The following is a 24,841-nucleotide window of genomic DNA, read 5'->3' as shown; positions in this document are numbered from 1 at the left end:
TTTTCTTCCCTGTCTTGGTTTCCTTCACTGGCCAGGCTTAATCCTTAAGAGCAGAATATTTTAAAACAAGTGAGAGCAACCTTCTGAAGGGAATATTTACACATTAATATTCATTTTGCTTACAGTAACAAATCCAGGGTTTTGTTTGTTTTCTTAAGCAAGTAGGAACATTTCAAAAAGTCTGCCTGAACCACCTTATCCAGGCATTTTTAGAAACCAGACTATCAGCCACCGCATTTATAACTGTGCTCTCTGATAAATAACATAGCACAACCACCAAGGTGACACAAATCAGCATTAGATGTCTCCTAATGCTTTAAGAGTTGTTTAAGAGCAGTTGACTTACTTACTGTGTTTCTAGGAAAACCCAAATACCCCAAAGGAAACATTGGTTGGGATACCTGTCATTGCTGGGGAAAAAGCTGTAAAAATGTACGGGCAGGACTGGCAGAGGATGTGGCTTACAGTTTCCTGTACCTCCATATTCATCTAGTAAACTATGTCACAGCATAAATTCAGACAAAAGCTGCTATAAAGCCATCACTTGGCAGCTGTAAAAGCACTTTCTGGGTGGCCACAAACACTTCAGCCAGGAGAATCAATCCCTTGCTATATGGGTAGAACCTGCTGGGAATACCCACTCCTGAGAAGGGGAAAAAAAGTCTTCTGGGTCTCTGTAATCACAATATCCCTTCAGCTTTCTGTTCTGAAAGGCTGCAACAGAGACAGCAGAGCTACTCCAGTTGTTAGAAACAGTTATACTCTGTTCCACAAATTGGCAGTGTCAGTGGTTTTGTTCAACACTTGCTGCTTGGCACCAGGCTACAGATTATATATGCTCAGAATATTTAGCATATCATATATCCTTGAAACCATCCTAATGGAAAACTTCATGAATCAGAGGTGTGCCTGTTGTATGCCTGCTGTATTCCTGTTGTTATTCCACAGGAAGATGAATGATCACTTATCTTTTTTCTAAGTGAAATCTCTTCTGTATTAATGCTTACTCTAACTCTTGTAGTTTAAAAAAAAATTATTCCACTTACAGTGCACCCAAGAGCATGTTCTTACTATTTTTTTTTCTTCTTAAACCTGAGAGTGAAATTCCAGCCTCTGGAGAAGTTTGGAGACTTCTTCAGAGAAGCTACTTCTTTGACTTTGCACAATATATACTTTTCTGCTACTTTTCCTCTCCATACTGTCTTTAGTTTATTCCATGGATACACAAAAATCTGGATAATGATTTCACCTGTACAGAATCTTCAGGCTGCTTAGTTCTGGCCCCTTTCTGGAAAGCTGAAATTCAAGAGCAAAGGGTCTTCTATCTCATCACCCAGCACTGAAGCTGACAAGTGTTCTCTGGCAACAAGCTCTAGTGACCTGCTAGTTTGCACCATTATGTATTCTGGGAGGAGTAAAAGGACTTCTTTTAGTCCTTTCCCTACCCTTCTTTATCTTCATCTCTTTTAGCATCTTCACAAGAACAGCCATGTAAGCTAACACTGCTGAACTTGATTTCCATAAGGTGCTGAATGGTCACTTCCTTGAGAGCTGTAAGAAGTGAGAGTTCCCCTACTTGTCCATGCTGACCTGATGTGGTAGCTTTGGTAGGTTTGCTGTTCTTCCAGGTATGTTGAAGGACAAGTGGGACATGAGTCCCTGAATACTGGAATACTTGGCTTTAGGTTTTTCTGCAGTGCTCCTCATGGCTTCCTTCGGGAGAGGATAAACACCAGAGGAGTTCTGCTCCACCAGAAAACATGCTGCAGTTTCGTGTCTTCCCTCTACCATTATGGTTGAGACAGAGGTGGAGATGTGTCATTGACAGGGTGCAGCCATGAGACAGAGAAATCAGCTTCACTTAGTGACAGCACAGCCCAAAGCAGATGTGTGAGGAGGGGACAACAGTGGCCGAGCCAGCTGAGCGAGCTCACGTGGCTTCTCTGCTGCCTGCACCTGTGCAAAGGGGATGCTCAGCTCTGCTGCTCCTCAGTGGCTTCACTGGCCACAGCTGCGCTGTTTTGCTCTTGCATTTCTGTCTCTCTGCCTCCTTTAAGATCAGATGTAATGCTCAAAAACCACTTCAAAAAGCTGAAAAGGGGACGTGGTTCACTGATGGTTAGAGCAGCTCAGAAGCTGTGGAGAGGTTGCGTGAAATGACTGATGGTGGTAGAGCAGCCATCCAGCTCTAGCACAAGCACGTGGCAGGGCTCTTCTGATGTTGATTACTGGCATGTTTACATCTTTTTCTTCCTGTCTCTGTAATGGAGTTTGCACTTTTAATATATCTTGGTAATTGTGGTAAACCATTTGAAAATGTCTTTGTATTTGCGATTTTAGCCAGCATGTGAAGGAATGGAAAGAGGCAATATCTTCCTACCCCTTCAAGACAGTTTAAAATAATGTAGTTGGTAGAGTTCCCTTTGCAGTGATAGGGCTGATTTCAGTAGGATTTGGAGTATGTCCTTAAATCTGGGGTTCAAAGAACACCTCAAAGCCCTCACTGGTGTCGCTGCCTCAGGAGCAGCATTTCACTGGTGTCTCCACTACGTGTGGTTCTCGTGGAAGCTGCTGGAGCAGGGGAGGGGGAAAATGCTCAGTCTCACTCTTCTCATGTGTCAGAATGAAAACACACTTCAGACACCTGGTACACTTGTTTTTCGTGAAATGAAGCTGTTGTTTTCCACTGAGCTATGATCACAACAATTTATGCCACAGAGATAATGAAATGGAGAGAGGGGAATACATGTGCTCTTACTGGTACTCCAGTGAGCTGTTAGTTGTATTATTTCCTTTTCTGGAGTGACCTGAACAGAATCAGAATGATATCTTCAGATTCCTAGATTTTTTTCCCCTAGGATTGCAATTCTAGAGTTTACACTACAAAGCGAACATGGAATTTAATGCATTATAACTTGTGCTCTAAAAAGGATTCTTACACACTCCTGAATCATATGGAAAGCCTGAGCTGCCAATTTTCAGCTTCCATACAAAACCAAAAGCATGCTGAACTTATAAGTTCAAAAGTCCCAGGAGCATATTTAGGATTCCCAGGCATAAATTGTACAAGCATGTCCAGTTTTTGAAGCCTGAGAAGCTGCAATGAAGTGCCACGTGTGCTTTCTTTAACTGGACAGTAAGGATAACTTTGGCCTGTTGATGACAACAAGCTGACATTGGAACACAGCCATTAGACAAGGGAGGACACAAGAAAAAGCAAAAATGGTGACCCTAGTCTACATTTCAAAGGAGTCAAAAGTTAATCCACTCTAATGAACCTAGTATTTTATTTCTTTGTTGCTTTTTTTGCTTTGTTTTCCAATATAAAAATGATTTAAATAAATGGACAGATAGAGCTGATGAAGCACTCAAATTCACAGTGACTGATGATGGATACTGCACTGAATTTTGCTTCTCTACTGTAGTGCATCTCCATTAAGGCAATTTCAGCTAATCTCACTATGGATTCATTAATCAAGTGTAGTCAGGATGTCTGAAGGGAGATAATGAGGGGGAAAAATGGCCTATTGTTTGCATCTTATTCTTCAGCTAGTTATTTTGTTTGTCATGTCCCATAATATTTGTACCTCCATAAATAAGTTCCAGTTGCAATTAATTATCATAGCAGATGACTGGGACACCTTTACTTACAAATTCAAAATCATTCCATAATAGATCAATTAAATTTGGGCTCTCTTTACATCACATGCCTATACATATAGTATCAGTTAGCAGTGAAATGGAAACAAGGTGGACTGGTGCTTTTTAAAATTTCCTCCCTTTATCCAAAGATGCAAGTATCCACAGAGATAAAGTCCCTAATCCCACACCTTTTTCTCTAAGCACTAATATCCTGCAGCATCAGCAGTCCTTAGTGTCTTCCAAAATTTCTCCTCTAAAATGCCCAAGAAAAGATTTGTTCATTTTTTACTTACTTTTTACTCATTTAGGATTACATACTGTATATCTACCCCACATAAAGCTGTCACTATATTACTTTAAAAAAAAAGAAAATTTGAGGTTCTAAGAGCCCAGTGGGTTTGGAGACTGCTGAAGATGGGAATGTTTATAAGCTCTGTGATATTAACTGCAGCACTCAACCTCAGGTGACATAAAGCATGCAAAAAAGAACTTTCTGTCAGTTTTATTATTTCTAAAAAGGTTCCCCTTGAAAGAGAAGAGTGACCTTGCTCTGCTGAGCTGACATATGCCACTGAATTAATGGCTGGGCTTTGCTGTAGGGAAGCTTGCAGAAACATTACAACTCCAATGGCTGAGTTTGCTGCGAACATTAATCAGGGGAACCAAGATGATGTATCAAACACTCATTTAAAAGTAATAAAAACTAACTCTCTTTCTGGCCCCCTCCCCCAAGTTCCTTAGAATTAGCTTATTGTTGGTCATTACCTGTTGTCAAGGGTAAGGCTGCAGTAGGGCGGTGAAACTCGTGTAAGGGCTTTCTGGAGTTTGCTTACTCTTCAGAAAAAGAACAAACGAGCTTTTGGGACGGTCACACTTGACCGTGGCTTAGAGGTTATTTTTTTAATCTTGTTTTCATCTGGAAGGTCGTTTGAAGGAACACCTTTCACTGAACAGCCACATTCCCACCTCCTCTGGCAGTGCGTGCTGGTTCCCCACTTGTGGGTGTGCTGGCCAGGCCTGGGGGTCCCTGCAAAACTGAACCTTTGGGGCTGCATTCTTCTCAGCCCCTCTTCAGGCAAATGTATTTTTGTCTTTATTTAGTCAAACATGCTTGTGAGTAATTTCTCTCACACAGGAAATCCAGCAAAACCCTGCAAGGTCAGGACCTAGATAACACACAGCATTATTAAAATCATGCTGTTTAAGTAAGCAGGGAAAGGACTTTAATTGAAGCTGCTAGGTGATTTGGTTTTAACATGTGAGAATTCGTCTGTGAATTCAGCGGGTTTGAAGAGGAGGAAGTTTCAGGAGAGGAAAGATGTTGGTATTTAAGGGATTAAAGATCAAAGCCTGCAATGCTTATGTAGTGTTTAACCAGCCTTTACTCAGGCAGTGCTCCCCTCTACGGCAGTGATGGTTTTGTGGAGGGTGGATTTCAAGGCTCATCCCTTGGTGATCTGCCCATGTGTAAATGAAGGGTAGAAAAAGGATAGCAGGGAGGTGGAAGTGCACATGATGCCAAATCCTTAGCTGTCATTTTCATAGCTCCTCTGAGTTTGTCACACATCCTTAACCTTCTTTTAAAGTCATTTTCTTTTCATGGTTTTGTGTGCCACTGAAAGTCACTTTTAATTAAATGTCATATAAATAATAAAGTCTTAATTACATAATTATTGCAAATACCTGTGTGCACACTCCCAGAATTGGACAGACTGCCAGAAGAGCGCTTGGAGTGACTTTTCTCATTGGGAACTGAGAGTGCTCTGCAGGAACAATGGTGCTCAAAACTCAGGGTCAATGTGCATTTAAAGAAAGTGGAGTCAGGTTCCTCCCCCACTTGCACATTTTGCAATACTCACTTGCACAAAACTTTCCGAGTGTTAAGACTGGCATTTCCTAAATTGCTTCCTTATTTAGTCCCTCTCAAAGATGTTTAATCAACACAGCACTTTTTATTTTTTGCCTGACCAAAATGCCTCTTTGCTCAGATGTCCTACATGGCTGCCCCTTCCAGGGGAAGAGTTACAGACCTTGCAAAAAATCCCATAGCAGCTCTGCCCTTGTCTCAGCTGCCCCAGTGCCTGCCCAGGGCAAGGTGCCCCTGGAAGGACTGGAGGCTGGTTTTTAGTGGTGACCCTGACTGGGTTATTGGGAACTCCGTGCCTGGTGTCAGCAGGGAGTCAGGGCTGAGAGACAGAGGCTGGTACCACTTAGAGGCACTGATAAAACAGCTGCTCAGTGTTTACTTTGGAGAGTGCAGTTTGTTCACCTGGGGGAGTGAATTTTTTAAATTCAGCTCTGCTTTTCCAGTGCTTTTCCACTGTTAAAATTGGGGTGTTTGATCTGAGGCTTGGTGGTGGCAGTTCTGTTCAAGGTTCACTTTGCTCCCCTCTCTCCCCCACCTCCATGCAGCTACTGAACACCAGGCCATGATAACAACCAGCCTTTTATAGAGTCATTTTTAAGCCAGTTAAAAATGCCATTTCAGTAGATTGCTCTATTTGAGTTAGCAGGAACAAGCTGTATCTTTTTTATTGCTTTTGACTGGTGAAGTGCAAGGTTTAGGCCGTGTTTCATGTGGGCTATAAAGTTATATTAATGTGTTGGTTAGTGGTCAGAAGTTCTGTATGTGTAACTAATGTGTAAATAGGAAAAATTCCCTGTGGTACAGAGGTCATGATGTTTTCTCTTCTGTTGCTTCCCTTACCCTTTGGAGAGTCACTTAATCTTTTATGTAAATTCTCATTCTTTATACAGAAGTGAGGATTTTTTTGGTGGTGTTTGGTTTGTGAGTTTTTTTCCCACAGAACATCCAAAAAGCTGTAAATTGCTGTCTTGCCATCTGGGAAAGTAGGAGACAATTCTTTTGATTATCTATGCAAGAAGATAAGCTAGCAGAGTGGAAATATTCATCCCTACTTGGTAACTCTTTCATTCTCAGAGTGGTCTCCTCCTTCTGAAGGGACCAGAACCATTAGGGAATAGAACAAATGAATCAAATCCTGATCTCCACTTATCTTCATCAATCAGAGCAGCAAGAAGAACAGGCTGTTCTCCTGAGGGCTGCTGGATCTGCTCTCAAAAAAGAGGGAAGAAGACAAGTGTCTGTGGCAGGCAAGGAAATTGAGCAACATGCTGAGCTCCCTTTTTATTACTTCCAGTGTCCACGTTTGCCCCTGTACAGCTTACATGGTTTGGGGAGTCTAAGGATGAATGGAAGCTAAAAATTAAAATGCATGGGGGAATTTGAAGAGATTTACTTGTGTGAGAGGGTCAGTACAAAGCCTTTGACACATGCAGGATTTAAAACATATTTTGAATAGGACTTGAAGCAAAATATAATGGGCCAGAATTTATGACAGCAGGCAACCACATTGCTGAGCAGTGTGAATTGTCCACAGAAAAATATGGGATGAATATCTCCCATAATGATTATTTATCAGGATAACTGCAGTCAGTTTTGGCTCGAAGGTTGTTTTTAGACACAGGGAAGCTCTGACTAGTTTGTCACAGACAAGAACTTAGTTCTCCTGTATGTCCTACAAGGGAAGGATCATTCATAACATAAAGACATGGATTGCAGAACCTGTTGTTGTCCTACTATTTGCTTACCATACCATATTATTTTCTAGGGAAAATGATAGGCTATTTACAGTCAAGCCAGACAATCAACTGCAGACTGTCCAAATTAAAATAAACAACAATTACATAGCACTTATCCCTTTAAAAGGGTTATTTAAAATTCCTGGATTTCAGGGAATAAATTATATAGGAGAAGGAAGAAGGTTTTCAAATACTGAAAAGTGTCTTTGATATTTTCTATTATGTTAGTTTGGAATACTGAGTGGGAAGAGATGAAAGTTAATGCGTTGATTTATAGAAATTATTTGATCGGCCCTTGTGCGGGAAAACACAGTTGTTTCTCCCTCTTCCCATGCCTCCATTAGATTTTACTGAGTGAATTCATATTTGCTTAACATATCCCTGGGTAGCTCTTGCATGAATTGAGCCAGAAAAACCACTTAACTTTATAGGATGCTGAATCCTGGTATCAAAAGTCAATAGCGTATTTTCTCTTAGTAGCTTTGCATTTACTTTAAAAGCTTCCCTTCACCTGGAAATAAGGCCTGTCCATATCTTCACAAAGTAGGTGTTCCCTGACACTAATGCAGTGACTGACACTACTGAAAGTAATAGTCCCATTCCCTTTGCAGCCAGGAGCCCCTAAACCTGCTTTTTGTTATCAGTGTAATGGGGTTGGATACATTTTTAAAAGGTGGTGCCTATTGATTACTTAATGGAAAAAGTTAGTGTAGAGAACTGCTGAAGCAGCCCTATTCAGTGCTCTCCAGTGCAGCAACACCATTATCTAGAACAGTGGAAATCATCCTGTAACCCTTATTAATATTTAATAAGGATGAAGCAGCATTGAAGTACACTACCAATAGCCCCAGGCTCCTGCACGTGTAGGATATAAGGTTGTTTCGAGGGTCAAAGAAGAATAACTGTGCTCAAGTGTTTATAGGTAAGACCAACACTAAACAATGTTTTCCCTCTTGTTCCCTTTAAACTATTTCCAGCACATCTGCACTTTAATATACACTTATTCCTACTAGACATATTGAAGTGTTGGAATGCAACAGAAAGGTCAGTGTATGTTTAGAGATTGCTCAGACAATTTTATACTTTCCCTTCCCAGTGTTGCTGTGAATCCCAGGCTCCCTTCTCCCTCCTGCTCTGTGCTGCAGGGCACATTTGGCTGGGCTGACAAGCTAGTCAAAGGTGTTAATCCTGTCTAATAGAACCATAATCCTCAGGGCTGTGTTTTTATATCATACTATTGAGCTAACCCCTTGTCACAGGATGTTCTTCATCTACTTAATAGCAAAGCTTTTTATGGGAATTTTAGATAAAATTAAATGTACAATTCAAATAGTAATTTTCAGTTCCACAATGTAAAAAAAAAACAAACCACAGTGTTTAGACAACAGAGATTTTACAATCAATAACAAATTATTTTTTTATTTTCTTTTTTATTTTCCCCTCAGTGAATAGTAAATGTCATTATAGTTGTCCAAAAATATTCACAAATCTGGGTCAGTTTCTTCAAATAACCTTTGGCTGGAAATATTTTTCAGGTTAGATGTGCCCAGAAATATAGGGCAGGGGAGGAAAAAGAGGATGTTATTATTCTTTTAAGCTGCACTGCTTGGAATATGAAGCCAAAATATGGGTAGGCTTTTCCCTTCCATCTGACTCTGCTCAGGTTCCCACTGCTTTGTCCACATTCATTTTTTGGGGGAGGGGGCAGAACTGGTTACTGAATAAGTTTGGGAAAACAGGGAAATATATCAAGGAGGGATTCCTCTTTAACTCCTCAGGAAGCAGGTCCATGCCAGCCCTAAGTGTGTTCCCAAACCAGTCCTTTGCTCCTCCTCTTTGGTTGCCCGAAGGATGTTCTACCTCTGTTGCTCCTGAGGCTGCCTCATGGCCATTCTTGCCTGGTGGAGAAGATTGGAACTCTGTAATAGGAAAGCTGGGAGCTCACAAGGCTTTTGTGAGTATTGACAGCAAAAGGAGGGAGCTGGAGATGCCAGGTGAAGAGTGCACAGTGGGTGCTTTGGAAATCTGGGGGAGATGAAAATGTGACTCATGTGGCTGGGGGTGGGGGAAGGAAGCAATGGAACAAGGAACTGCTTTGGCTGAAATCACATAGGCAAGGCAAAAGGATGAATAACTACAGGAAAAGCTGTAGCCCAGATACTCTGAAATCACTTATTAAATCAGACAGAGTGCATTTATTTTGTGGTTTACTATTTTGTTCAGTGTCTTTTTCCTCCAGAGGGGATTTTGAATACTCAGAAATAGACTGAGCTTATATTGCCTCATGTATAATAGAGAGCCCTGCTCAAGAACTCTCATACTGCATTAAAGATTTTCATTTAGTATGGAAGAGGGGAAGTACTTAAAAAACCCAACCCATTCTAGATCCAGCTGTGAGTATTGGTGAAGACATAAAAACAAGCTCTTAAAGGCACTGTAGAGAAGATATATGTCCAAATTTTGGCTGTTTCTAGGGACACACTTAAAGGGACTCCCAGCTTGGCATCAATGTAATTTTATGCATTTTGCCCCCATGGGCAGTGCAGTGTCAGGCAGCTCTGCCTGAGCATGTCTGGCAGGTATTTCTGTATGACCCCACTCCTCAAAATCTGCTGTGCCACCTCCCTCCTTTCCATGCCATTTATCCACATGGAGAAAGAGTGAAAACTAGAAGGAAGGCAGAGCAATCTATTCACTCCTAATGCACGACTCAGGTGATGCAGCTTTGTTAAGCCAAGTAATGCTGTAGCATGGCAGAAAATTGTACCCATCTATGTTTAAAAATCAGAATTTCTCATTGTAAAATTGATAAGAAAAGTAGAAGGCTTGCCTGATAATTCTGTTACTTACTCCCTTTTCAATGTGTTCATTTTGGACAAGATATATTCATAATCCTCAGCAGTCCTTGCTCATTCCTGATGGTAAAGAATCATAAATTGTCTTCCCAGCTACAAAAATACATTGTATAAATTGCCACAATTTACACCACCACAACCAAGTCTATTGCTTGTATCATATTTATGATGACACTTTTTTTTTTGCAACTCATAAACAAGTCTTTCTTACCTGCAAATAATGCATGGTTATTTACATACATAAGTAATGTGAAACAGATGTAGAAGGACTCATAATCATATCCATTACTTAATTAGTATTTGAAGCAGTATTGTTTCTCTGACTTATTTTTCTACTTCTGCCTGTACAGTCATAATTATTTTTTCCCCTACAGCCACCTCATATTTTGTTTCTAGCTGGAAGCAGCAGTTCATGGCCCACTGATATGGGAGGGATTTTAAATGCCAACAGGTGGCTTGACAGTTTTTAAGTCTTAATAAGAGAACAAAGCAAAGCAGCAGTGAGTCAAGGTTTGTCTTCTCTTCTTTTGCAGCGCACCAGCAGCTTTGGGAGCTTTGACCGTTTCAGGCACCACTCGATATCAAAGACAGATGATTCAGCTGAGGTCTGTAGAACCCAAACTTTGAATTTCTGCAGTTCACTTTCCCATGACAGTTATGCAAAAAACATTGGGAAGCTCTTGTGTAAATTTTGCAGTGCCGAGAACTTTACTTGTATGCCTGCATTTGTTTGGTGATTGAGGCCCTGACAAAAAAAAAAAAAAAAACAAAACAAGAGAATCACACCTAAAATTTGGCACTTTGATGTGAAAATAGAAACAATTAAAAAAAAAAAATGCGCTTCACATTGATGCCTGCCCAAAGTAACCAGCACTTTACAAGTAACCCACAGATGTCTCACTTTTAAGACCTCTGCAAAAATTCCCTGAATTCTTATTGATATTAGGGACAATAAATAATGGGAAACAACATTACCTACAAAAAAATACATTTTCTTTCTGTCATTCATACATAGAGTATTGTGCTGGAAACCTGTTTAGGTGCACAGTTTCCAAGGAAAATGGCAATGACTGAATATTGTCATGCTAACTGTGTTAGTGTCCTTAATATTTCCTGTAATTTCTGCTTCAGCTTGCTGTGTTTTATTTTCTTGGTGAGTTATTGCTTACTTTTTGATTTCAAAACAGATATCTGAGCTGGAGACTATAAGTGACATTGGGGAGGCAGTACAAATCAAAGCAGCAAGCAATGGAGGAAGCCTGAGTAAGAAGATGAGAGCCATTTCACTTACCATGAGGAAAAAGATGGGCAAAAAATACATCAAGGCACTCTCTGAGGAGATGGTAAATACAGTCTAAGAGCCTTGTGTTTGTTGGAAATACATGTGAAGCAGTAAAAATATTATGTGCATTTTTTCTGTTCATGTTTCAACTGTCCTCAGCTGTGACAAACCATAAAACCAGGGTAACAACACATACTGAACTAAGCCAGCTTTTGGTATGTACCTGCTCTTTCATGTGCTTTTTAGTGTACACACAAATCACACAGCAAGGGCTCAAGAGTCATAAGAATTTTACTTCATTTAATTTTGCTTTTTCATTGAGGAACATTTGTATGAGCACAAAACCCCTCCTCATGTGAACACAAGGGAGTATTGGTTGAACCCCATCATCAGTGTGATGCTCAGTGTGTACAAAAACCTTCATTAAAAGAATTTATCTCCCAATACAAGAATTATTTCTGAAGTCCACTTCGTAAAGGTCAGCCAACATCTCAGAGAATTCCAGCTCATATGCCTTATCTCCTTTTACCTTATCTAATCTTAGTGGAACTATCTTTATTAAACATAAAAAACATAATCTTGCACATACTGAAAACCCTGTTTTCTCAGTACTTTGTGTCAGTAAGTTCCAAAATTTAAAACTATATGAAAAAAAACTTGTCATACGTAACTATCCCCCAAAAAATCTATCTAGTCTGCATCCTATCTCACATGTCAATATAAGGTAAGTAAGGAAAATCAATGAGGAATGTCACAAGTAGAAAACAATTTTTCACAGGATACTTTAAATGCCTTTTGGAGGACCAAGACAAGGATTTGTATTTCATTAGTTTAGTTTTCTTTTATTTTTTTTCTAAAGTGCAATCGATGATCTTTATATTATATTTTTATATTTCCTTTCTGCACATTTAAAGCAACAATTCCCATGACAGAAATTCAATGGATTATCTGGTTGGACACACATGTAGCATGATCTTCCTTCCTGCAGGAGATGATGGCAATCAATACCAGCCTCCTGATTAATCTGTTATGCTGCTGGCTGCTGTAACAAGCACAATTCTTTTTGGAAACCAATATAGTTCTTCATTTCAGTGCTCTGCCTGATATGTACCTGTATGTGTCTCTAATTCACACATGCACTGTCATTTTTTGCTTCATCATCTAACTGGTGAATAACTAATTTTTCCCCAAATACAATGTGCTGAAGGAAGTTTCAGTTGCATCAGGTATCACATGCAACATGATAAATTCTACTGAAAAATCCTTCCTTTTAAAAGATCATCCCTATTTAATTTATCAGTTACATCGTCTCTAACTTAACTGTGACTGAAATATGGATCTTATTGTTCTGAACAGGCTGTGACTCCTGAGGTGTGATTTATTGGGATAAACTCAAGGGGCCAATTTCATACACCATTAGACTTTGTGAGAGAAACATGTACCTGTTAATTCTGAAATGCCCTGGATTTCGAGGACAGGGTGAATGCTGGGCAGTGTGGTGCTAGAACACACCAGTGCCCCACGTGTGTGCAAGCTGTCCCCAGCCTGCCACAAGCAACCACCATCCTCACAAGTTCAGTGCAAAACACAGCTGTGCCAGCCAGCTCTTCACCAGCTGCCTTCAGAGCTGAGCTTTGTATTTCCTTCTCTGAGACAAGCAGACAAAATCTTATCAGGCTGCCCACAAATTATCCATTTCAAGCTTTCAGCTCTGCCATGGTTTGTTGCAGTCTTCCTTTGAGCAGGGAGGGGATGAAGTGAGTGGGGCAGAAACAAGAGGGAATTTCTCCAGGATCACAAAATACTACGGGTGATTGTTGGGCATTGGTAGTACCAGGCATCAACTTCAAAAAATGTCTTCTTTCACAAAGGAGTTCTTAGTAAAGTGCAATGATGAGCTAATCTCTAATGATGCTTTAAAACAAAAAAAAAATATCTCTAAAACACATTTCTTTGTGGTTAACATTGGATTTTTTTTGTGTTAAAGAATGAAGAAGGAAAAGAAGACAGTGATCCTGGTGGTGGAGCACACACTGAGAAGGTCTCCCTGAAAACCAGTGACTCTTTGGAAAGTCTCTACAGTCTGAACAGTGGCCAGAGCTCATCTAGTAAGTACAAGACACCTATACTTCTCATTCAGTCACTGGATCAATATAGTTATTGCTTATGTCTGTGGAATCAGAGCTGGTGATCAAAAATGTGATGGTAGAGAGCTCTTCATTCTGGCAGACAAAAGTGTAATTTGGTTAAATGGGTAGCAGCTAGGGTAGGTATACATCTATTTAGAAATAAGCTGAGTGTTTTTTAAGAGTGTAAATACTAAGTGAAGGAAAAAAATAACATGAATTATAGGGCATAACTCCACATTTTTGTGTAGTTATCACTGCCTTAGTGCTGGGTTTTCAATCCCTGGGTGCAGCCACACAAGATGGTGGAGGATATGGGTCTCACCTGGCAGCTTTGGGACATGATGCAGAGAGACACAGCCCACCTGAAACCCACTGAAAACCCTCCCCCACCGGGGCAGCCTTGTTCAGAGGAGTCTCTGATGAGAAATGTGCCTCCAGCTCTCTCTGTGTTGCCCTGCTGTGGATATTTGCTGGGTGGCAGGTCACAGCTATCCCTGGTTACACTGCTGTGCCACCCTGCAGGCACTGCCTGAGCCCTGAGTGCAGCCTGCAGCTGCAGTCCAGACCATTTGCACTTAGAGTTAATCTGGCCCTGAGATGGAGCTGTGCACTTAAGCAATCACCTCAAACAAAACCATTTTTATGATCATTTTCTGTGACGTGATTTGTGAAAATCGTATATGGGAGTTTACTTCCAATACGCTGCTGCTCTTATCTAAAAACATATTTGGATGGGATATTGCAGAGCTTGCTCAAATTTGCTTGAATTACTCTGCTGATATTTTATTGCTCAACTTGGATAAAATGACAGGCAGAAATGTTGATAAGATTAAAATTTCCCTCTGCAATGCAGGTTCCTTTGATGTTTCAGCTAGCTCTGGAATGAAATAAAATAACTTCTACAGTACTTGTTTTCATTTCTCAGAATAAACAGGGGAAGTTCAGCAGAATTAATTCCTTAAATTGCACTTTTAGGGTACATTTTATTAATCTGCAGAGGTAATATTTCAAAAAGTCTGTAAATAAAATAGGTACTCTATTAGTATCATCACCAGAAAAAAGATTACTTTAGGGAAGATATTAATGAAAGATCTCCTACCCATTTTGTGCTGTCTCTTGTAGCATGATTTTTATTGAATGCAGTCATCCTGGAAGGTCAAACCCACACAGGGTATGCTCTGTCTCTGATTCTGTGGTACTGAACCCTTCCTTTGGGCTGCTGTGCAGAGCTGCCTGTGTGGGGATTTGGTGCAGGGGTGTCTCAAGCTGCCTCTCTCCCAGGTGGGGTGACCAGCTGCTCGGATGGCACCAGCAACAGGGACAGCCTGCGCCTGGACGACGAGGTGCCCTACAACGGCCCCTTCTGCGGCCGCGCCAAGGTGCACACCGACTTCACACCCAGCCCTTACGACACTGACTCGCTCAAAATCAAGGTAGGACAGCCACCAGGACCCCTTCTCTCCCACTAGCAATGCCAGGGACACCATATTTTACATCTAAATAATACATCTAATAATGAATTTTTACCTGCTCAAGCACGTGGAACACTCTAAAAGCAAGGCTGGTCTGGTTTCGCAATGCTTCTATAAGGACTTAGTTCAGACCAGGCTGCAAAGCCAAGTGCTGCTAAAGGCTTTTTAAGGCACAGATTCCAGGTAAAAACCCCTTAATGGTGTCTCCCTACCGACCCCAGCCTTCCTCAGAGTAAAATATGTGTTGCTTTCCACATACAACACGGGAGAATTGGGATGTTGTACGTGGGAAGCATACAACACAGATGCAGGGTCTGGAGTAAGAAAGAGTAAAATCTCATGGGATACGAAGTTGTCTCCCCAAGCTTTCCCAGTCATAACTAGGATTATCCAAAGCTCAGTGGCACCCATTGCCTTTAATAAAAACAGTTTGCCTTTCCATTAAACTTTTCTTTAAGCCTATATTTGAGCTGTGAACCTTCTGGGGTTCACCTGTCTCTGTGAACCTGTGGCTGTGTGACTGAAGAAGAAGTGCAACAAACAGAGGCCCAGTTGAACATTACTTAAAAACCCCCAGCCCTTCAGACTTTTCCCTTCTTCACAGCTGCTTCATTTTGCCAAATCCTGTCTCTCACACAGACTCCCTCTCCTCCTCTCTGGCCTACATGAGAGCTGTTTCTCTGCTGGTACTTGCAGTCTTCAGCACTTACCCTCCATTTCCACCCACATCTAGGGCATTTCTTTTAATACACTTTAACATTTTTAATTATTTAAATGGCAAATATCTGCTGGCTCATATAGGTTTCTTTTTTTATTAATTAGGGTGGTGTATTTTGGAATTGTAAGCTGATACTTAGGGTTGAAACCCCCTGGATTTATCACACAAAATTTCAGTACCCCGAATCTGAATTCAAAGTGCATCTGCAGCTTGGCTTGGAGCCACTGCCTAATTCTGACCTGCATCCACATCTGAAGCTCCTGAGCCTGCATGAGTTTGTAGAATAACATGTGCTTGTAGACCTTTAAATAAATGTTTGTTTAGTTTCCACTTCAAATGTGCTCACAGATCTGAGCCCCATGTTCCAACTAAACCAGGTCACCAGCTCACAGTCAGTTTTGTACTTGGGTTTGTACAAAAACTAGGGTGACCACTTGACTTGCTATTCCTTGACCAGACCAGAAAATATGTAAACTTTGGAGCTGGGGACACATCTAAACAAACTGAGTTTGATTTCTAACTTTGTAACAGAATCCCAAATGAAGCAGGCATTTGTTGGATAACACTTCAAAGGCTTTCAGCATTTTTCTGTGATATGTGCCAAGAAGAGAGGGCTCATTTTTGAGGTCCTTGGAAGCAAATTGTGTAGGGTGCATGACTTTGTAAGAGCCTTTTTACTATGAGAATTACTCAGAATGACTGTTTTCCTGAGCTGAGACCTTGGTTCCCGCAATGTGGCTGTGAACACCTTCACCACAAAACCTCCTTGAAATAGCTGTGTTGTCACCTTTTTCAGCACTCATATTTGTTAGGGGAGTTAAATGTTCTTTATTGTCTTTGAGAAATGTAGACAGTGATTTTTCCTGTAAAATGGGTAGGAGTCCACCTTTCACATAGATCAGCTATCTTTTTTGGAGATCCTTGAGAGGCTGGATAATAAGATTATTCTGTAAATGCTATGGCACATATTTTGAAAATAACCTTACAGTCATCCCTTGCTTTTTGCCAAAACTATGCCCACTGCCCATGACAAAAGTTAATTGCTGATGCAACCCTATCCCTTTTCAGGGACCAAGTGGAGCACAGAAATAGTGAGAGGGGCTGCTTGTGCTCACCTCTCCTTCTCAAAGGTTTGGAGATAAGGACTAGCTCCACTTTCTGTAATTATTTTCCTGGGATTTTATAAAAGCAAAGGCACTAAATCTAGATAATTACAAAGTTACTTCACACTGACTAGTGCTGGTTTTGGTCCACAGAGGAAAAGCTACATATAACAAACCAGAAGTGTAAGCTGTGTTGTGCTTTTTTTTTATTGTTCTAGAAAGGAGACATCATAGATATCATCTGCAAAACCCCCATGGGCATATGGACAGGCATGCTGAACAACAAAGTAGGAAATTTCAAGTTCATTTATGTGGATATTATCTTGGAGGAAGAAGCTGCACCCAGAAGGATAAACCCACACAGAGGAAGCAAAAGGACCAAGCCTAAAACACTGCAAGAGCTCCTGGAATGTGTCCACCTGCAGGTCAGCCAAGGCATTTCCCAGCTCTGTTTGAAACGTTCCCTTTCTGTGTGCTCAGGTTTGAATGTCATTTACAGGCAGGAGGGGAAAGGCAGGTTTCAGCAGCTTTGGTGGCAGCAAAGCAAAGCAACCTTGTGTCTGTCTTTTATCTGATGTGAGTGATGCCAAGATGATTTTTTGCCTTTTCTTTATATACATTTTATATAACTTCTATGTAACCTCGGTATTCTTAGCATGCATAGATGTAATTCCTTAAGTCTGATAATTTAGCATAGTCCCAGTATTTTGTTATGCCAAGAGACCAAACATCCTAAAGACCTCGTAGTGGGAGGACAGAAAACCCAACACTGTCTTGGGAAACCAAGGTCCTCTCTAGAAAATATCCTGTGAACCAGATTTGGCCCATCCAGGGAGGAATTCCACAGATGGGGGAATGTCACTTCATTCATCCACGGGGGCATCCTTGTTAGATATGCTAATTTATAAGGTCTAAAAATTGTATACATAATCAGTGGTGTGGGTGCGCTGTGACACATTCCACCCTGGTGAAGTGTGCACTAATAAGGATCCTTATTAAATACTGAGGTAAAACCCCCTTATCCCTTAACTGTGTCTAGTTCTGAGTTTTTAAGACCAGGAAAGGCATCATGAGTGGCTTATAGAACTGCATTTTACCTCATCATGTGGCTGTGCCACTCAGAGAGGGACACTGGTGACTTGTCAGCTCACCTGACTGCAGTTGTGTGTTTGAATACAGGAGATGTGTGGCTGTGGATGTTTCAGGGGCAGGGCTGCAGTCTGACTCCAGAGCCAAAACTGAGAATTTGTGTTTCTCATTTCTTGTGATCTTTAGGGAGCAATAGTATTTTTGCACCAGGCTCATGTTGAGCCTCTCTCCCTCTCTGCAACCCTAGATCTTGACTGAGTGTCAAAGTGTAATGAGGTTGTGATTTACAAGTCACATTTTTAATAAGGGTAATTGCTTTGCTGCTGATGCAAACGCTCCTTTCCCTGGAGCATGCACAGAGGTTTGTACTGACTTGACACACAGCTCAAGGGGGACCTTGTGTGACACAGCAGGGCCCAGGGCTCCCTCTGCTTCTCCCCTTGCTTGGATCAAGGGGTTCTCCTGTGAAAAGGCGGAGCACCCCTCACCTCAGAGCCCCTCCTGGGCTCAGTGTGGGAGAGACACTCATGGAGTGACCCACAACAGTCCAGACCCTCAGCAAATTCAATAATTTCTGACAGAGCTCTGCCCTGGTCCTGCTTGCTGCTGGGCTGTGCTAGGGAGCTCAGGCACAGATGGTGGCATGGCCAGGAGGGCTCCCCGGCATCTCTGCCTCTGTTCCCTCTTGTCCTCCACCTCTCCAATTGGACTGGAGAACAGAGCCCATTTCAACCTGGCCAAAAAGAAAAAGTGAAATTGTGCCTATTCCTCTACTAAACTTAGTGCTTGTTTCCATGACAAGATTTGCTTGTTTCCTTTTGTAGGAATACGCCTCGACCCTCCTGCTGAATGGCTATGAAACTCTAGAGGACTTAAAGGATCTGCATGAAAGCCACCTTATTGAATTAAATATTTCTGACCCAGAAGACAGGGCAAGGTTGTTATCAGCAATTGAAAATCTCCAGGACTGTGACAGTAAGTGTTTGAGATTTATCAAGAGTATATGCACTAGTATCTTAAGCAAAAGAGAGCTTAGGTTAAACAGCTCCAGTAAAGAATTTTTGTTAATTTTTTTAAACAGCATTGTGCAGATGATTACAAATTTTTTCTTCCCTCACTTCATCACACACTTAAATCCTTATCCAAATTAGCGTTTTTGGTAGAAAAGTGTTGTAAAAAAAAAAAAAACAAAACAAAACCCAACCAAACAAGCGCATATATATATATATATATATATATATATATATATATATATATATATAATAGCTGGTTTCCGTTCTTCTCTAAAAATTAATCTAACTTCTGTTTCTGGTGAGTTTCCATGTTTCCAAGAGTTGAATATATGGAGTGTGTATATGCATGTGGTCACCGTTTGGTTTTCTTCACTTGTTTCTTTTGTGAGGACTGGAAAAGCTAGGATACAGAAAAGGAAAAACTTTTTTATGATATTTTAATGATATTTCCAGTCTGACTTTGAATTGTAAATAATTTATGTCGGTTTGGTAGAAACTACAGCTAAGCATCTACTTAATTAGATACTCAGCCAAATGAGAAGGGAGGGGTTTTCATCTTCATTAATATTTGTGCATACTCCCCCTATGATGAGCAGTCATGTCATCAAATGTGCACTTCCAATTGAGAAGCACAGAAAAAAGAGAGAGAAGGACAAACGATGTCTCCTGAGATAGTTTAATAGCAATTTTTTTCAGGGATCCACTTATTATCTTCTCAGTATGTAGACAGCTTTCAATTTTTTTTTTTCCTGAATGTTTGGGCTTTTTTTGGGACCCCATTTGTACATTAAGTTGTTCCTGTTCTTATTCAGCTTCCAGTAAAAGGCTCTTGCAAATTTGTTGGAGTGCCATTAGAAAGGTTTTCTTTGCCCTCCAGGTTCAGAAGTTCTTTCTGGTCTATAGCTCTGTGAGATGACAGGTTTGAAAAGAACTCTTGAAGGGCTGTCTATGTAGAACCAAAGATTGAAAGAGTGAATCCAGAAAAGAAAAGGGTTACATTTTGCGCAAGTTTTACTGCAGAGATCTGCCAGGAAGGCACCTGAAAATGTACATACTGAGTATGGTGTATTTGCTGTGGGAACCAGCCTTGCTGTGCTTTCTGCACCTATTACTGAGAATGTTTTTCCACATTTAACACAAGAAAAATAGTAAAGAAAAATGTTAGATTGTAAGTTTGCAGTTTTGCATAGGTGTGAAAGCCAAACTGAAACATAATGGTTTCTAACAGACCACACGAGTGCTGAACTGCTCTGTAGTGGTGAGAGTATGGTTTGCTATTTGTATTGGCTGGGTAACAAAAAGCAGAGCAAGCAGCTTTTAATACTGAATGTGTATTAACCCCTAATGTTCTACATGCACCTGTGCAAGAATCAAACCTAACAAGGTCCTTGTACATTCCATATTCTGAAAATGAATATATTCACCCTTATTATCCAAACTGGGTTCTTCCTACGTTGGCAGCATAGGATTTAGTCACCTCTTAGGAAAAACAGTGTCCCTGACGTTATCTGCATGGTTTAATAGTTCAAATTCTTGTAACAGCTCTGGGAATAATAACATTAAATCTTACAAAGGGGTCCATGCTTCAGAATCAGTGACACCACTGTAGTCTCATTTCAAGAGATGAAATGAATATTTGTTTCACATGCAGTTTAGGTAGGTACAGCAAATCTTTCCAGTATTCAAATTCAATCAAGTAATTTTCCCATAATTTATGAATACTCACAGGGACCAGAACCACAACATCTTTTTGTGTCATACCAGCTATAAGCATTCATTTAAGTCTAGTTAAATTTTGTAAGATTTGTGTATATTTTAGGGTAAGCCATGAGTAAATACTGTCCTAGTTTGATTCTTGAATCCTCACCGTGTCTGGTTCAGAGGGATCAGAGCGTTTGTCACATGACTGGTGGGGACAGAACTGAACAACCTGTTCCAGAAAGGAGGATACTAAAGACCAGAATGGAGAGTAGCTATCTGTTAAGTTGTTATAACAAAAGACAGGGCGTCAAGATGATCTTGGGGATAAGCTCCGCATGAGTCTGACATTGTACGAATCGTTTGACCTCTTTGTCCTTCTGTCAATCAGATTGGAAAATTGGGTTGAAAGAGATGGGTGCTACTCTGAAAGTTAATTCTGCATCTGGACTGAACTTTCCTGGGTCAATATTTTTTTTTTCCTAAATGGGCATGGCTCATTCCAGCATAAATGATTTTTTAATTAAAATTGATTTTGTGCATTGCTTAGAAGTGAGCTGCATAATTACCCACAGCTACAACGTAATCTGTTTATTGGCCAAGAGAATTCTAGATAGAATTTCAGCACTTTCCAGGTAAAAAGTTCACTTTTTAAAAATAAGCTGAGGCCATGGACTCTATTTACTGTTCTAGGCCCATCTTCCTCACAGAGCTTGGAAGAATTCCCTGTCTCTGCATTCCATTTGTGCTTCCATGTTTGATTAATGGGTGGACAGGCAGGTATGGCCCAGAGTTGAAATACAAGGGTTTCTGAGTTTTTGTGACACTGCCATTACTCAGAACAACCAAGTGTGCTGGAACATAGCCTCATTTTACTACACCCTCCTATAAATGCAGTAAAACAAGATTTCATATTTGTTTAATGTGAAATCTGATCTTGTGATATGTCCAGAGGTTTTTACAAGGCTTTTAATTTCTTTGTCATTCCTTGGCTTTTTTCTTGACGTTTATTGTATGTTATACTAAGTAATTTCTTCATGACACATACTCGTGTATAATTCATCTTGCAGAATAAACATTTATTGAGTTTTCTAACCAAAAGACCTGCAGCAGTAGTTTCCACATTATATGCTACTTAAAGCCATGCAAAATACAGGATTTTTGGCAGTGACTTTTTTTTAAACTTACATTTGATTTAGACCTGAGTGAATTTGAAATAACAAATTTTACCCATCTTATACTATGGGTATAGTATGAGAATATAGAATTTTCTTACTTATGGTATAAGTATATAGAATTTTAAAAAGTAAGTTTTATTTAGCAATTGCTACCACACAGTGTTTTTAAAGCAGATTTGTTTTCTATTACTGTACTGTCTTCTTTCTCTCCTTCCTGTGAGTCCAGGCCCAAATTCATCATCTTCAAGTATTTCATGTAGCAAGGCTATCCTAGAATTGCAAGGATTTGTAAACTCCTCATGACCTTCCCCCCCTCTCAGACATTTTTTTAGATTTTCTATAAGTTGGTCAAACCTTTATATTTGGGGCAAAAGTCTTGGTTTCCATGAATTCATGGCTGTGAGAGAAAAAAAAAAAAAAGGCTTTTTCATAAAGTATTTCTTAATAGCTTTCCATTCTTCTCCCAGATGGCTTCTAGACAGGAGATGGATGTCTGTGCTTTTGTAGGATGCTATTTTTAAAGTGAAGCAGTTGCTGGATGGTTAATGAATAAAGTAATAAAAGAAGTTTGGAACTTCTTTTCTTGACCGCTTCCCAGGACACACATTTCTCTGTGTGCAAAATAGGCTTGATTCTCTTCTCAAATACATGATTTAAATCAAGAGGTTCATCCCTGAAATCCACTGGGTTACACTAGTCCAAAGCTATTCTGAGCTAAAAAAAAATGAGACTCCATTGGATATGTGCATGCAGGTAATTTTGTGGAAAAACCCCAAAAGGTGAATATGAGCAATTTGGGGGATAATATTTTACACTTCTCTCCCCAAATCCATTTCCTTAGCTTGCTTTTCATATTTAAGTGCAGATTATGCTTTTAATTCCACTAATACCAAATAAGGTTTACTCTTTATTTATTGTTCTTGGACAGCAAGATGGGAGATAAATAAGGACACGACTTTCAGTTCTCAGTCACATCCCTTACATGAGAATCAGGGACCAAGAGTTCCATTTTACACTGGGCAGTGCCTTTCAACTCATGGGATCATACAGTACCTTGTCAAGGTCAAACAGTGCTCATAGACAATCTCCCCTTCTGTACTGTGGTGCAAGGCATCGGCCTGAACATAATATTTCCAGATTTCCCGAGGAAGCTCATCCTTGCATGAGTATTAGTATTTTTCACCTTTTTTTTTTTCAGGCACATCTGTTTGCTTCAAGATTTTACATAAAAAAAGAAGCTTCTCCTTTCTGTTTTCACCACAAGTTCTCACATTAGTTCAATAACTTTTTTTCTTTCCACAAAAGCTGTGCCACTGATTTCAGTGGATGCAGTATTTTAGGTTGCATATCTGTAAATATCCACAAAATATTTAGTCTTTAGAATGCCCAAAGTACTGCATAAACCACTTCAGGTTTCTCTGCGTTTTTTCCAAGAATTACTGCCCTTTACTGCTCCCAGATGATCCTTTCTGAGTTTGATGCATTGTGAGATCCCATTTCATTTTCACACTTAGATGGTCTAACTGGCACAGGTGATACATGGCCTGTGTACATACACTGGAGATCTGGCTTCATCTTCTAAAACGGACTTTGTTCACTGGGATCCAGTCACAGGGCAAGGAGCAATGGCCATAAATTAAAACACAAGAAGTTTCATTTCATGAACATGAAGAAGTTTACACTGAGGGAGGCAGAGCTCCAAGAAGGCACAGTCTCCCTCTCTGGAGACATTCCAAACCCACTTGGACACATTCCTGTGTCACCTGCACAGGTGACCCTGCCTTGGCAGGGGGTTGGACCAGATGATCTCCAGAAGTCTGTTCCAAACACCCAGTGATTCTGTGATTTTAAGCCTGTAGTTACTGAAAGGTGCTGCTCAGTACAGCACCGCTGCAAGGTGAGTGACTCAGCCTAAAGCACTCAGGAGCCCAGTGCTCCTAGCCCAGCTGACAAAACCCACAAAGGCAAACTCTCAGAGAGCCCACTCATGAAGCTTGGTTTGCTCTTGGGTAACCTTCTTCTTGTCCAAGACAAAATCCAAGCCTCCTGCCACTCATCTGACATAACTGCACAGGAGTCAGAGTGACCTCTGTGCATTCTTGAGCTGAATTCCCTTAAAGCCAAGCTTAAAGTGCTTCCCTAATCAGGACTTTAACCTCATTAGAAAGGGGAAAAGCGCTGGTGAAGGAAAAAAGAAATCTATCCGTGCACGTGTCGTGCACATCCAAGTCATTGAATAACAAAAACTCATTTTAAAGGTCTAAGTAGTGAGGAAGATAAGGGATGCATCACACATCTCTCACCAAGGCTAAAGGCCTCACATTTTTTTCAGAAGTCTGAATATAATCCTACTGTCTAAAAGAGTACTGGAATATATGTGTCAAAATGATGCATATCTTGGGCTCTTCTGGCCATATCATAGACAACAGTGACTGAGAGCCATTTATCTTCTGTGAAACTGCTTTACTGTAGAAAAATGATAGGACTTCCATTTGTTGATAAGATAGTTATTTCTGATGATTCCGCAACATCTAACGGCAGTTTAATTTTATCAATTCCTGTTTTCTGTGCAGCGTGGCTTTCTTCTGATGTCCAAAAGATTAAAGCAGCAAACCCACCTTTCCTAATGTAGAACTTGAGTGTGTACATGTTAGAGAAAGGACTTAAGCAGAAAGGAATAGAAGAGCCAAAAGCTTAAAAAAAAAAAAAGAAAAAGAGTAAAAGTTCCTTTGCTCTTCTCATGAAGCAACTTCTAAAATTGCACAATATGTATTTTTACAATACTCAGGATCCTGTTCAAATGGTTTAGTAGTTACTGCATAATATTTAAGACTGCTTTAAAGAGAAAAAAAAGGCACCAAAGTTTGCTTATAGTCTTTTCTTCATAAAAATGGAGGGGGAGGGGTGTTCTTCACACTTTTTGCTTAGAATGAAAAATAGAAAATATAGCATTTTTGCTGTCTCAAACACCTGAATATTTTTGGTTTTCAGTTTTTCATGTAAGAAAATTCAACTAGTTTTACAAGAAGTTTTACATATATGTATGTCTTCTAAATAGA

General features: G+C 40.3%; 1 protein-coding gene across 2 annotated transcripts in view; it reads left to right on the top strand.

The window, feature by feature from the left end:
• Window positions 1-24,841, top strand: part of LOC131572315 (SAM domain-containing protein SAMSN-1-like) — a 34,427-nt gene that overhangs the window by 5,530 nt on the left and 4,056 nt on the right. The window contains exons 1-8 of one of the 2 annotated variants that reach the window (XM_058825445.1): window positions 1,519-1,628; window positions 9,024-9,199; window positions 10,634-10,705; window positions 11,288-11,443; window positions 13,370-13,490; window positions 14,793-14,944; window positions 17,023-17,229; window positions 18,718-18,868. In XM_058825445.1, the coding sequence (XP_058681428.1) occupies window positions 9,035-9,199; window positions 10,634-10,705; window positions 11,288-11,443; window positions 13,370-13,490; window positions 14,793-14,944; window positions 17,023-17,229; window positions 18,718-18,868 (1,024 nt within the window). In that variant the 5' untranslated portion in view covers window positions 1,519-1,628; window positions 9,024-9,034. Of the gene's footprint in view, window positions 1-1,518; window positions 1,629-9,023; window positions 9,200-10,633; window positions 10,706-11,287; window positions 11,444-13,369; window positions 13,491-14,792; window positions 14,945-17,022; window positions 17,230-18,717; window positions 18,869-24,841 lie in introns of those variants that run through there. The other variant, XM_058825446.1, reaches the window with a different exon arrangement.

Source organism: Ammospiza caudacuta, chromosome 2 (assembly GCF_027887145.1).
Source record: "Ammospiza caudacuta isolate bAmmCau1 chromosome 2, bAmmCau1.pri, whole genome shotgun sequence".
NCBI lineage: Eukaryota > Metazoa > Chordata > Aves > Passeriformes > Passerellidae > Ammospiza > Ammospiza caudacuta.
Note: the sequence above shows the minus strand (reverse complement) of the source record. Positions and strands in the feature narration are given on the sequence as shown.